The following is a 14,651-nucleotide window of genomic DNA, read 5'->3' as shown; positions in this document are numbered from 1 at the left end:
CCTACTTGTTCAGGGAACTGTCACAAATTTGCAGTATTTTTCAACCCAGCTTCAAACATACTTCAATCTCTTCTCAGCCGGGGAATAGAAAGTCTTAGAAACTGCCGGAAGCCTTAAACCTTTCAAGTGCCAAGATGCACAGCTCCGTACCACTAGGAAAGAGTGCAGTTTGATCCTTAGTAGTGATAGCCCACACATGAAGTGCTCAGCCTCATTTTCTCCAGCCAATGTAGTCTTTAAGGAGAACTTGAATTACAACTGCAGGCAAGATAAATTTAATTGGGATAGCGTAGCAGTCAATTTATAACAGAACTATTTACAATCTGTTCTATTACGGGCCCTTCCTGTTTAGACAGAGGGTGTATTCAGAGGTTTATTCCCTAGGGTGATTAAACTGTCTCTTACTAAACGTGGCCACCAAGCGCCCAATTAAAAGGCAAGTCTCACTTTCCTCCGGGGCCTCGCCCCTCAGGGGCCCGAGCTGCCCACGGGGTCGCCGCGGCAGCCCCTGCCCCGGCGCGCACACGGCGCGCGCGTCAGCAGCGGCCGCCGTGCGCGCGCAATGAGCGCGGCAGGGGCGGCCCCTCACGGGCCACGCCTCTTCCTGGGCGGGGCCCGGGCTCCGCGCCGGTCCTGCCCTACGTACGGCGGCCCAGCCGGCTCCATATGAGGCGGCTCCTGGGGAAGCGGCTCCCCGGGAAGCGAGCGATCTCCACGCCGCGGGCGGCCGGAGGCCTCGCCGGCAGGGGCCGCCAGTCCCTCCGAGAACTCTTCTGGGAGCGATCGACCTCTTGGTGGGCGGGCCCGCGCCCTCGGGTGCGCGCGGTAAGGCTGGGCAGGCGCCGCCATGATGAACAGCGGCGGTATCGGGGTCCCGTTGGGCTTCCCCCTGGGCCCTACGTCCGTCATCCAGGTCACCAACCTCTCCTCGGCCGTGACCAGCGAGCAGATGCGGACGCTCTTCGGCTTCCTGGGAGATATCGAGGAGCTGCGTCTCTATCCCCCGGAGTAAGTGGGGCCCCTGCCGCTCTCCGCAGCGACGGAGCCTAGGGATGAGGGAGAGGCGCGGAGGGGCCGGAGGGTAGCGGGAAGGGCAGGGGCAGGAGGCCAGGGGCGCCATTTTGAGTGCGGGCACCAGGGGGGCGTCACGTGGCTCCCCCCCTTTGTATGGTCGGAGCTGCGGAGAAGGAGCTGCGCCCGCACTTAAGATGGCGGCGCCGGCCCTTTTCTCTCTTTCCTAAAACCCGCTTTCTGTAGCTTGTCTGTCTCCTCGCCCACGCTGGTTGCAGGCGAGCTAGACCGGGGAGTTCCACGCCCGCCTTCGCCCGACTGCCTTTATTCTTTTTCTTTTTTCCCCTTGTGTTGGAAGGGCGCTGTGCTCCGAGAAGGGGCTGTTCGAACAGAAGCCAGAGTGGCTGAGGTTTTGTAGCGGGCAGAGGAGGGAACCTGCCCTGCCTCGGAGTTGCCCCCAGTAAGGCTTGTGCAGTAAATTAGTCCCAGGGCGTCACATCGCTCGCTAAGTTATAGCGGTTCGTGGTGTCAGCGGCGTGCGAGGGGTGCGCTCAAGTGGCAACCTCGAGAGGTTGCCTCTCTCGAGAAGGTGATGATCAGCAGTAAAGGGCAGGAGATGAATTTTTTTTTTTCTCTCGAGGCAGCAGTTGTCCTGGGAAGCGAATAATAAATGCGCTTTAAAAATTGAATCGGACTAGTGGAAAGGAGAGGGCATTATTAGCATCCCAGTACGTGAGCTCTGATACAAAAATGCTCAGGCTAATAAAACTTCGTTTTGCAAAAGGGAAGAGCCAAAAAAGTTGGTGTTTATTAGTTTTTATATAGCTACATAACATCTGATTATATTTGAATACCAACCATTCAGAAAAAATAACCACTTAATGTGTAAAGATATGGTTAAAATGAGATATGCCTTACTGATATCTATATGGTGGATTTTTATACTGTTTTCTAGGGCTTTGTCCTGGACTTGTTCCACAGTTGGTTCTTTATATTTTTAGTTTTCTCGTGACTGAATCTGGTTTTTTGTTACAGCTGTTGTTCTTGTCTTTCACTAGGTTATATAACAGGTTTTAAGGGAAATGGGGACGTTCTTGACATTCATATACAGATAATGTCTGTGCCAATATACAATTTTGCCAGGGTATTTATACACATAAAATACTAAAATCCAGTACCATAATAGGGAATAACTTGGGAATGTCAAGGTCATGATGCTGATTAATTCAGTTTTCAGAGATAGGATGCAGGATTGTGATTACCTGCTTTACTCTTGTTTTTATTTACTGTTATGTATGCATATATGTTAGAAGTGAGGCACTTCTCTTGCCGCATACTTCTGGACATTTGAACTGACATCCAAATTGCTACCTTGGGAGAAAACTAAGTATGCCTAAAACCTCTAATGCCTTTCCTTAGAACCAAAAAAAAAAGTGCCTCCTGTTGACTTTCTGAAAATGTATTTAAATAACATTGTGATAAATTCATAAAATAGTATTTGATTGACAAGCAGCTGGGAAGCGAAGGTATCCCAAACAAAACATAGATCACTATCAGTTTGCAATACAGTTAAAAACTGAAGCTGGTTTGCAGGACGTGACAGGTCTTTTTGCCTTGATGTGTACTCCAGTATGCTAGCCACTGCCCCAGCCTAGTGGTGTTTTCAGTTTAGCAGGCGACCAGTGACACCTGTAATTGGATTCTTAGTCCCAGACATGCACAGACAGTCCCATACACTTGTAACGCAGTTCAAGTTTGCCTTTCACAGTAGGCCTCAAAATTAGATGTGTAGCAGTGAGCATTCAAATGTGACCTTAGGAAGATTTTTGAACAGTTAAATGTTGAAAAACTTATTGAGCAACAATTGGGTTTTGGCAGAATGAGTTGTTTGAAAGCTGGGAATCGCAAACTGTCTCTATTAGGTGTGGAAAGACCTGCTCTGTAATACTGCTTGCTACTGAATAGTCTGGAGTGGTCTTGAAAGCTAGAACTCTGTTGGAGAAAAAACTTTTGATTTAATAAAAAGTTGGGTGATGGACTGGTTTGTCATAACCTTTCCCTAGTCAAGGGCGAGACTGGATTGGCCTCCGTGTTCTGCAGCCAGGAAGTTCTGCTCTGGTTGCAACCCAGCAGGCCTTGAGAGATGGAGACACATGCCATACCAGACCTTAGCAGTGGGGTTTGGGGCCTCCTCTGGTTTGGAGCCTAAAAGTGTTCTCTTCATGAACCAGAGTATTTGGACAAAGCCTAGTTTAGGATTGAGGGCTGCCACCCAAGTCAATCTCACTTGTATCCCTTATCCATTTTGACACAGGTGGATGGGCCACCTTCACTTAAGGGACATGTCCTCTGAGAAAAAGGGTTGTCATCTGTATAGTCCAATAAAAAGAATTGTTATATCCTGCAGTGACAGCAATGTAGGTGAGACTTTTGAGGCAAAACATACAGAGCCTTATTTAAACTGATCTGCACAATTAATCCATAATATTCTATTTTACTAAGTTATTAATTTCTGTCATGTCTTCCACACCTCACACACTCCACCTCCCTGCCCCACCACCCCACCTCCTTGCCCCACTTGACAAAATTTGGACAGCCTTTTTTTTCTTATTACCGTAGATTTCTGAAAAAGTCCTTCTTAGGAAATACTTTGGTTGATTTTTATTCTGTTAGGAGATGAATGTTGCTGTCTTTCTACAAAGTGAAACAAAAATGGTAGAAATGTCCCAATACTATTTAGATATTTATTTCCTCTTTATTTTTTTTTCTAAAGAGACTAACTGAATTTTAGTAACTTTTGAATCAGAGATATAAGTGTTGCTTTTTGATGTCAAGGCTGTGTTACCTAGGAGAAAGATCACGAGTCTCCCTCAATTCAGCCTCAGTAAAAGCTAGCAAAATAAAGGTGACAAAAGGAATTAGAATAGGACTTGAATGTTTTAGCAAAAAGTCCTCTTAAAAAGGGTGATGGGAAGACTTTTGAGGCCCCCTTTATAAAAAGAGAGAACTCAATCACTGTTCAACCTTCTAAAATTTTAGATCTCTTAGATCTTAATGGTTTCGCTTGAGGCAACTTTTATGTGTTTTTAGTAGAGAGCGGCACCTTGTAGAGAATTTCTCCTTTCTGACCTCTGGAAAGCGCTTGGTATCAAGAAGTCTTTGTATGGCCTCATTTGCACCAGTGTTCAGACAGCTTATATTTTTTGACATATTGTCCACATAGCTTTTGTGTTCTAAATCAAGGAATACAGGAGAGTAAATCTTACAAAAACACACTTGATAGTGCAGGCTCTATAGATGTTAAAATTTATAGGGATTACTGGGGAGATCTGAAACTGTGTGGAGCAGAATTATATTTTTGAGTTGGCAATGAAAGCAAAAAAGGAAAAAAAAGTCAGGAGATACTAGAAGTCTTCAGCAGTGTGGATCATAGAACCTTCAGTGGTGACTTCAGCCATTTGGGTTATAATACTGAGGGATATATCTAAAAAGAGACAAGCAAACACCATACAGTGATGACAAGAAACTCCAAGACACGAGTTCCTCCCTTCCCTTAGAGTCCTCTCCCCCACCAAACCAAAGCAAATAAAAAAAATATTTTGTGGTGCTCAAAGTATCTCTAGAGTACTGAAGAAGTCACAGCTGGCTGTCACCTCTGATGCTAGAAACTGGTCTCAACAGAGATCTTACAGCTAGCTCCGAAGCTGTTCTGTTCAGTTAGTTCCTTCCTGAATGTGGAAACTTGAAATGGTAAAAGCATTATCCACCACAAATAAGTAAAAGTGAGCAGAAGTGCAGTCAGTCTTAAAATGTTTCTCTATATTGTATGACGTTTCTGTCTCCCATTCTCTGTTTAGTTTTTCTTCCCCTATGTTGTCTTTTCTTAAACAATTTTCCATCATAGATGTTTCTGAATGCCATTCTGAATTTGGCCATCTCTAGATATTATACATTTGTGCTACTGTCCTGGTAGCCAGAAACATACTACTCTGCCTGCTTGAGACTTACATTTTTGGTTTATTCTTATAATCAATATGATGAGATCATGTGTCTAAAACTTCTGATTTGTATTTAAATCCTGAAATCTAATAGAATTTCATAGAATAACTGAGGAAACGACGTCCTTGGAATTTGAGGGGACTCCAGGTTGGGTTGTGTTAAACTTGAACTGCTGCTGGTGATTCCAGAAATTTGGCAAATGTTTCCATTTTGGTTGAGACAGGACCAGGGTGAAACAGTCTGTGCAACGTTTTTTCCATGATTTCAAATGAAACTTGCTGATATTCCAGGAATACAGTATTCTCTCTTTGAGTATTTACCTGTACTTCCTTCATGCGAAGAAGTAAGCTGCTAATATAAAGGTTACAAACCTTGACTAGGGAATCCATTTTTAATGCAAACTTAGGTTGTTTTGATCAAGATTGCAATGTTTCCGTGTTTTCTTTTGGGATACAGTGTAATGGAAAAGTGAATTACAGATTTTCTTCACTTTTGTAGCCAAATGGTGTGGTGCTCCTTCTTCCTCCAATGTTTCTCCATGCTACATTGTGCCGAACTTGGGCAAATGGTTTTTGTTACCTTAGTCAGCTAAGACCCAGTATTTGAAAGCCCTCTCAAGAATTATTTTTCTTTGTAAGAATTAATAAAACTACTTTGGTGAAAGCCAGAGAGAGAATATTGATTATTACAGACTAATATCTGTGGTGGCTTGTTGTCTTTCCTAAAAAAATATATATTTTCAGGAAAAAAAGATAAACTATAAAATATTTACTGGCAATTGTAATTGTCAAGTAAGTATGCTCCTTCAAATAGTAATTTGAAATGTACTATTCAGTGTTGTGTAGCCAGATAATATAAGAAAATTAGTCTTGTTAATTAGTGATTTTGGCGTACGTAAGTTTTCTTTAAAAAGGTGCTCTGTCTTTTTTCACTGATACAGCAAGTGGCAAGTGAGTAGATTTCTATACTTTAGGCTTCCTTTTCTATGAAAAAAATCTTTTTATATCTTTTTATCCCTAAGGAGTAATAGTTAAAAATATATCCATACAGTTATGACTAATTGTTATTTTTTCCTTTTATCTTACAGCAACGCACCTCTTGCTTTTTCCTCCAAAGTATGTTATATTAAGTTTCGTGAAGCATCAAGTGTTGGTGTGGCCCAGCATCTAACTAACACGGTTTTTATTGACAGAGCTTTGATAGTTGTGCCCTGCGCAGAAGGTTAGTATTTTAGAAATTCTTCTGTAATGTTGGTCTTTGTTGTATTTGTTAATTGTTTTAAGCTTTCTATGTAAGGTGATGCTCTGTTGTTGTTTTACTTTATTTGATTGCTTTTTGGAAAAAAAAGGCCTTGAAACAAAATTGAAAACTGAATGAAAAAAGCTCCAGTTATACATGTTTAATTGAAATTCAGCATTGGCAAAAAGACAGTTGGTTTAAGTTACCACTCAGGTTTCTGTAGTTATTGCGTATTTTGAAGGAAAAGAGAGAAGAATAATTCCTTCTACTATGGTTTGTGTAGGCAGGTGTATTTGCACACAGAGTTCTCACTGAAGTCAATGGAGCTCTGGGAAGATCAGGCAATTCCCTGACACTTAACATTGCAGTTTGAATCTTAATGTATCGCCTTTGCTGTAGAGACTTTTTTGCAGATTTATGCTTTTTTAAAGATACTGATTATTTCTGCAGTTTTAGAGTGAATCCCAGTTTTGTCTTGCAGACATGGTATACTCATTTGGCCATTTTAGAGTCATCTAATCCAAGATACTTAGCACTCAAAATACTGTTTGAATATAAATGTTTATCTGCTAGTTTAATTTTTAAACTTTTTTCTTTCTTGTTACTGTTGAAAATGTTACTTCATGTGCCATAAAACAATTTCCTGGTACTGGTACTCCTTTTTGTTTTGGGTATCTCTTTAAATATGCAGTGATTTGTCCAGAATGCTCCCATCATTAAATGTTCTTAAGAACATTACTGATGTAATGTAATTACATTAAAAGTCTTCATGAGATAAAATACTTGATCAATACATTGACAGATGTTCCTTCCCCTAGCTCTGAGGCCATGCTTTTATAGATGTGTTGAGTACACGACGATTTGTGTTCTTAGTAGAAGCATCCGAGATTTGAGTACAGTTACATGAAGCAGGGTCCTGTGGCAGGCATATCAATGGATTTAGGCAGAGCCCCATTGACTTCACTGGGATCACTGTGGAATTTAGCCTCTGACTGATAGCTGGACCTTTTGCCTCCTTGGAATGGAATCATTCCAGCTGATGGAGTGAACCTGACTTTACTTTCAACTGGAGTGAACCTGACTTTACTTTCAACTTAGTTGCTGTTTTGCCATGAACAACAATATGTAGAGTGATTGAACTGTAAATTGCAACAGATCAAGAAATACCTCTTAATAACATCTCTAGCTGCAAGAATCAGGTTTTGGTTCAAAAAAAAATACTATTGACTTCTTGCAGTTTGTTAACAATGGTCCCAGAGTACCATGTTTTGGCGTGTTTGCTGCATCATGATCTAGATAGTGTGAGATGAGTGCTGCTATAATACTCATTTGGGACGTTCTTAACAAGCTGATAGGTCTCAAAAATTTCACAAACTATAAAAGTACTTTCACTAGAGGCTATATTGACCTAAAGTGTACTGCCTATTCTTGTAGCTTTCTTAGGCAGGTCATACAGCACATACGTTTATCTTTGTAAAGCCTAGGTTTTTAGTTCCTTTTGTGTCTTGTTTTGGGGACTCTTTGTTTCCATATTTTTAACTTGTTCTTAAACCACAAAGAGAATATTGCTGTATGCACTGGAAAGTGTGTAGAGGCTAAGCACACCAGAGTCTCCAATTGAAGAATTGCCCCATAATAAATAGGCTAAAGATTATTCTGAATCTTAGTTTTATATTTCATCAGTAAGATCTTAACACTGGTTCAGTATTACCAGAGAGGGAAGATGGCTGCCTAATGAGGGAACAACACTTCCTGGTGTTTTTCTTGTGATGAGCTCACTGCCTGACATGATATGGCAACAGGCAGGTAAAGCTATATTTTCCTGTGTCTTTTGTGGTAGACAGTGAATGAAAGGAGAATAAGTCAAAATTCTGACAAATCTTGTTCCAGCTCTATTGATAACTGGCTGATCAGGCATTTCTGAGAAGATGTGATCACTGTTCAGAATCATTCTGGACTCCACAAAAATGTATGCATAATTAGGTGAACAAGGTTTTGAGATTGCTTTTTTGATGTCAGAATGCTGTTCTCTGTAACTTTGTATCAGAATCACTCATTTATAAAAAGATGTGAATTTATAAAAATTTAACTTTCTGATGAATTTATTATTGTGTGGAATAAGTATGGCTTTGGAGACCATGGCATAAAGGTTCTTTCACTATGTATCATACGATGCACTGTTAATGGAGTCAGTGAACTGGATCATGGGTTTTAAAAGATGGTTTTTTATCCTACCAGGAGGTAAAATTATACCATTGACCAACATTCTCAGTAATAAACATGTAATGTGTGAAGTTAAAAATAGGGGAGAGGTAAAATGGAAATCTAAAAACATGATTCAAAAAAATAGAAAAAAACCTGACATTTGGAGTGTATTTAAAGAGTGGTAAATCAAGGAGGAAATCACTACAGAATGAACTCAATGTAAAGTATGTGACATTTGATGAACAAATTAACAAAAATGTTATTGTAAATGAAGACCATTAAGCTGTGAAAATACAACTTTTTGTGTGTGTGTATAGGTAGGTTTTTCTTTAAATATGCTTTGAAAATGCAAAGATGAAAGCTAAACAAAGATGCCACCCTAATCTATCTAAATTTTATGTCCACATTATCTGGTAGATGGATTTTGACTATTAATTTGGTTTTGTATGTTTTCTCTGTGTGATATTTGTGCATTATTAGATGACTAGACTGGCCAAGGCAGACCTGTTACACTTGCCTGAGTTAGGCATTGTTTGCCATGCCACTAAACCTGCCGCCAAGTGAAACCTTCATGGGGGAAATGAGATCGAAGTCTGACCTGCTGAAGATGGACGCCCTGTCTCTGTTTTTGTTTTATTTTGCTTTCTTTCCTTTGTTTCTTTTATTTTTATTTTATTTTGTCCCTTTTTTGTTTTGTTCTGTTAAATCTCTTTCCCTTGTACTTGTGAACTGGTACTTCAGTTCTGTAAAATGATGTTTGTAAAGGATTCACAGTGTTTGATTTTGAAGTTGACTTGAAGCTGCTTATGAATGGTGGATGGTATACGGAGAATTTAGAATATGATTCGTTTTTAGTGCTCTGAATTAAGGATAAATTTGATTTGGAATTTAAGTATCTAAATTGTGTAGATGAGTACATTGTGTCAGAAGACAGGAATAGTGTTTTGAGATGCAGTCTTCCATATGTTGTGCTTTATGAGTTTATCTTGGAAAAGGACAGATAAAACTCTTACTTCTGGAGAAAGCGACTTTAGAAAGTAAAGTTATAATATTTTTCTGCTACTTTCCCTCAGCAGAATGTTCTATTTTATGTTGCACCAGCTATTTAAAAGAAGGTTTACTATTTATGTCTAACATGATGAGTTTAAAATAATTATTTCTGAAATTGAACTTTTATGAATATTGACTGTCATGAAATATTCGTTTACTTCTAATGAAACCTTTCTCCAGTGAGGTCAGTTGGTAGTAAGATTTCATAATTTTTTCTTTCTGTAGCTCTCAGAAAAAACTATTTACCACTCATAAGTACAAATGCAGCCTGAAGTTTTGGTTGGAGTGTGTAATGTGAGACATCTTGTCTTTTAACACTGTTACTTGTGGGAAGATTGAATCAGTTATCTTTGTGTGTGTGTGTGTGTGTGTGTGTGTTGCACTTTTGACATGCTCTAGTGGTGATTATTTCAGGAAGATGTTTTTAAAAAAACATTAAATTCAGAAAAAAAAAAAAAGGTTTTTGCAGTCATCCCAGAGTCCCAGAAGCCCTGGCAGTTCATACTGGAGTGACTAATCACTAAAGGATGTTCTTCTTGTGAAACAGAAGTCTTGGTGGATAAAGTGGTGTGTCTAGTCCTCAGACACTGCTCTTGCCAGCCAGCTGCACTGGGATCTCTTGGTTTCACTCCTTTCACCCGACTCTTCACTGCAGCTGGGAAGAGCTTTGATTTGTGATCTTTGTTGGATTTGGCTGTGACAGTTGTAATTGCCAGTAGCTCTAATCTCTTTATTCCCTTCTGCTAAATCCACTAAGATTCATGAGTTGGATCTAATAGAAATTATTTTATTTCTAATCATACATGTTCTATTGATGTAAAATGGAAGGAAAATAATGACCTTTTTAATGTTGAAAGTAGACTATGAACTCTTCACTGTTTTTAAAACAAGCAAACTCATTGTAGGAGCACTTTTGGATATGAGAGTTAACTGTAGGTACACTACAAAGAATTGGAAATTAATTTCGTTTGAGTGCTTGAGGAATAAAAATACTGTCACTAGTACTTGTTGGATACAGATGATTTTGTTTAGCCTCCAACAAAATGGGTTCTAGTATGGACTAGGTTGTCTAGGGCTCTTTAGACTAATGGTACACAGAAGTAGCAGTCACAACCGTGCCTTTAAGCCATGCCAGGACAATGTACATTTGCTTCCAGATTCTTTTGCAAAGGGGAGAATCAATAAATGATATAGAACCTGCAGTTTACTAAGCAGAAGAGCTTCTAAGAAATCTGTCTAAGGATGTGGTATAGATGTGGCATAATTATTTTGACTGCTCCCTCATTAGAAAATAAATATCTTCACCTCATTCTTACTCAGATTTTAAATACTATGTTCTAAAAATGAAAGTATTATTTTTAAACTAAATTGTCCTAAACTGTTGTGTCATAACCTACATGTTTTGATGTATTCAGTGGGCTTGTATTTCCTTTACAAATACAACCACAGAGGTAAAACTGCAAAGTTTAAAGCTTTTAACTCATGAAGTTATTTGGACTTGCATGTTAATTTGTTTTTCAAAACTATTTAAAGAATATGGAGGTAGATACTCAAGATACTGGAGATTTATTTTTGTTCCTCCACAATAGTGTTCTCTAGAATTCTTTTAAAACTTGGCATGGACTTAAAAACTGGAAAAGTTTTTCTGAAGAGACAGTGTCGTTGAATATACAGGCAAATTTTCAGGGTTCTGTCTGTAGAAATAGACCCTTTCTCATTCTTGAAAACAAAACAAATGAATCTTTCTTTGTGATGTGGAACCGACCAATTTGATTTTTGTATTTAAAATAGAACTTCACATTGTTGAAAGACCAAAGTATTCTGGAAATAATGCTGCAAACTTTACAATTTACATATGCATGCTGTTCATTCTGGGAGCTGCTAGAGTGGTGAACTTAAATGAAATGTTTAGTGGATTTGTGGAACAATGTTTCAGCAAGTTAATTATTTCAATCATTTCAGTGCTATGATCCATATACTTAAAGTTTATGCTTCTACTGAAGTCACTTTTTGAACTTGAGTCATTGTCAGTCTTAGTTATATGTGCCTAACTGAGCTCCTGTTTAAAAGGGCTAAATGCCTAAGTTTACTTGGTTAAGTGTGTATTGAATTGGCTGTATGTAAGTGCATACTTAAATTAGGCATATACTTATGTACAGTACTGACCAAGGATCTCCGTTAGCATGCAGACACACCACTATCAGAACCATTTCTACCTTTGGATTTAATTGTGCCATGTCTCTTGATCCATAGAAACATGGAACATGAAGCATGCATGGGTAGGTAGCTGTTTAATTGCAAGATGTGAACTGTTAAGGATAAGTTCTGGTTCATTACTCATTTGAAAAAACTTTAATACTTTGATTTTCAGAACTGGTACATAATTCTGTGCCTAATTTGCATGCACATCTGCTATAACTCTATATTCAAAAGCCTGTTAGTAGGCCTACATATTAGGCAGGGTACACAGAGTACCTGATACTTTTGAGCAATCAGGCAAATCAGGTACACCTCTCATTGCATGCCTGACTTCAAAATGAGATCTATTAAGAGTGCTGAACATTGTGATGTGGTGGCTTAGATTCATGCATGTTTTTTAAAAAAGTCCTGGAAGTCATTATTGCACAGTTAACTGCTAAGTGCTAATAATTTTCCTGTTTTTCTCTCTTAGTTAGCAAAATTAAGTGGTTTCTTACCTGTTGAGTTGCAAAGTGTCTCAAAATTTAACATAAATAAAATAAATGTAAATAGGAAGCATGAAAAAAAAGGCTACTGTTATTTTATCTGTTCTGTTCCACTCATGCTACATAAAAATTAAGTTTCCTTTAGATTTGTTTTGTCATTCAGTCATATCCAGCTGTAACCCAAACTTTCCCACAGATCTGTAGAGCAGGTTTGCAGCACTTGTTTCTTTTAATTTTTTAAATTAGTATGTTTTCTGTGGTGTCAGTTGGAACTCATATTGCTAAACCTGCATGGTGTTTTGAAACCTACCTTGAATTTTCCTTTTCAATAAGAATATTAATCTTCAAATCTTGGATTTAGATGTTTTGTAAAGGAAACATCCATCTGACATATTTGTTAAAACATGCAGTTTTAATCAAGGCAGGAAACCGCTGGCACACTTTTTCTGTATTACTTTACTATTAAAACAATGTTGAAATAAGAGCATTTACTTATATTAAGATCCATGGGGAAGTACCAGAGGACTCAGTTGGTTAGCATATGTACAGTTATGCCATTAATTTTGAACAGATCGTAAATACCAGTGTAGTTAGAACTTCCTTCACAAGTTTTTTAGCTTTGTGTTTAATGTTTGTGCCAGTTTTAGTCCCTTTGCGTTTCAAATTTAAAATGTACATTTAATTGTAATCACAATTGTTTAACATTTAATGTTTTTTGTTTTGGAGATATTTTAGGGGAGACATTTAATTCAGATTCGTTATTACTTACTTCTGGTATTACAGGAGGACTATAATCAGGTCAAAATAGCAGGAAGTACTTAGGTTGGGAAAAGAGAGCTAGCTTAGCCTGGTCAAGCTAAAATTATGGTTTTCTTCATTCTCAGTAAATTTAGAGTTAACTTACCAGTTTCAGATAAACTGAGGTGACTAGAATATGACAGTACAAATCTTAAATTTTTTCTACTCTTCCTTCCTCCACCTTCAACTTCACTTGTGGTGTGTATTCTGTGCAGTCACAGTAGTTCAGTAGTTTATTATTTTATGTTTTATTTATTTTGACATTCTAAGCAGGTAACACCAAAGGAATAAAGAAAAGCACAAATTTCAGTCAGCACATACTTTGATTTTTTCTTTTTTCCTTTTTTTTTTTTTCTTTTTTTTTCTTTTTTTTTTGTTTTCTTTCTTTTGCTGATTTGGTTATTTGCCATTTCTGGGGATTAAACTTTAAAAAATGTTCTTCTTTTCTGTATCTGATGTTCTGTGTGCTATTAGTGATGCAGCCAACACGAACGGTTGTCATGTGTAAAACAACTTTCGATCACCGCGAAAACACCGCCCTGGGAAAGCGTCCATGCTTGATATCGTTTGGTTCATGAACGTTAAGTTTCCAGTACAGGTGACCCATAGCTCAAAGTGTTAAATAATTATATACATTATTCAGTTTTTAAAATAATAATCCATTAATGAGATTGCTAGTCTTTGAAGTTTTGCTCACTTTTGTTTTTCCTAGTAGAGCAGGGTAAAAGGAAAAACTTAAGTTATTTGTTTCTTTGTAAGGATCTGGTAGATAGATTCATTGTTATTTATTACATTTTTAAATGCAAGGGTAATTGTAAAATCATAGAAAGAGTAACATCTGGCTAGTGTTCCAACTCTGTGTAATGCTTTCATTTGCTTCTTCAGGTAAAATCCCAGATGAAGCCAAAGCCCTGTCTCTATTGGCGCCTGCTCCTACTATGACAAGTCTGATGCCCGGTGCAGGGTTGCTTCCTATACCTACACCAACTCCCTTGACTACAGTAAGTGAAGTTCAGTGTCTGTATATTTTCCAGTTTCCTTTGTTCTTGGTAGCCTTTTCTGTGGACAGGGAATGAGGACTATCTAGTCAGTGGATGTTGCACTGAGGGTTTAGCTGTGTTGACTCTCCTGAGGATTGATCAGAAGATATCCATGTACTACCTTCCCAGGGTTTTTCTTTCAGATAACTGTTTTCCAAAATAGTGGGTAAATACTGGTTTTGATTTTTGTTCATTTTTAATTGCTGTCCTACCCTGTAGGGTCATTAATTTGGTTCAGTGGTAGTTACCACTGACAAAAAAATTATTAAAACCTAAGTCACATTGACACCAGTTCTTCAGAATATTAAAAGCTGCAGTAGAGACTTTTCCTTGATATCTCTGTGGCAAGATTTTTGACTGTGAGACTGTCTTAACAATGGTTTCGCTATGAAAAGTAGAGGAGGTTGGTTATGCTATGTTTCCTCCATTTCCTTTTGCCTCTGTAAGCCTTTCTTGACATCAGCAAGTTGCTCTGGTTTATTGAAGGAAAATTTAAGGTTAAAATAGAGTAGTATTTTCCTTTGTTACATAAAAGAAGGTACTGATGGCTTATTAAGAATTCCCCACACTTCTTAGAAATTAATTTCTTGAAAAGGCAGTTGCTTTCTGGGTAGAGAAAATTCAA

At 38.4% G+C, this 14,651-nt stretch overlaps 1 protein-coding gene across 3 annotated transcripts in view; it reads left to right on the top strand.

Annotated features, from left to right (window-relative positions):
• The first annotated feature begins 621 nt into the window (after positions 1–621).
• The window catches only part of SREK1 (splicing regulatory glutamic acid and lysine rich protein 1), a 32,978-nt gene continuing 18,948 nt past the window's right edge, over positions 622–14,651 (top strand). The window contains exons 1-3 of one of the 3 annotated variants that reach the window (XM_058044460.1): positions 622–1,008; positions 6,098–6,231; positions 13,872–13,987. In XM_058044460.1, the coding sequence (XP_057900443.1) occupies positions 848–1,008; positions 6,098–6,231; positions 13,872–13,987 (411 nt within the window). In that variant the 5' untranslated portion in view covers positions 622–847. Of the gene's footprint in view, positions 1,009–6,097; positions 6,232–11,591; positions 13,585–13,871; positions 13,988–14,651 lie in introns of those variants that run through there. The other 2 variants (XM_058044463.1, XM_058044461.1) reach the window with 2 other exon arrangements.

The sequence above is a fragment of the Melospiza georgiana genome, chromosome Z (assembly GCF_028018845.1).
Source record: "Melospiza georgiana isolate bMelGeo1 chromosome Z, bMelGeo1.pri, whole genome shotgun sequence".
NCBI classification, from domain to species: Eukaryota; Metazoa; Chordata; class Aves; order Passeriformes; family Passerellidae; genus Melospiza; species Melospiza georgiana.
Note: the sequence above shows the minus strand (reverse complement) of the source record. Positions and strands in the feature narration are given on the sequence as shown.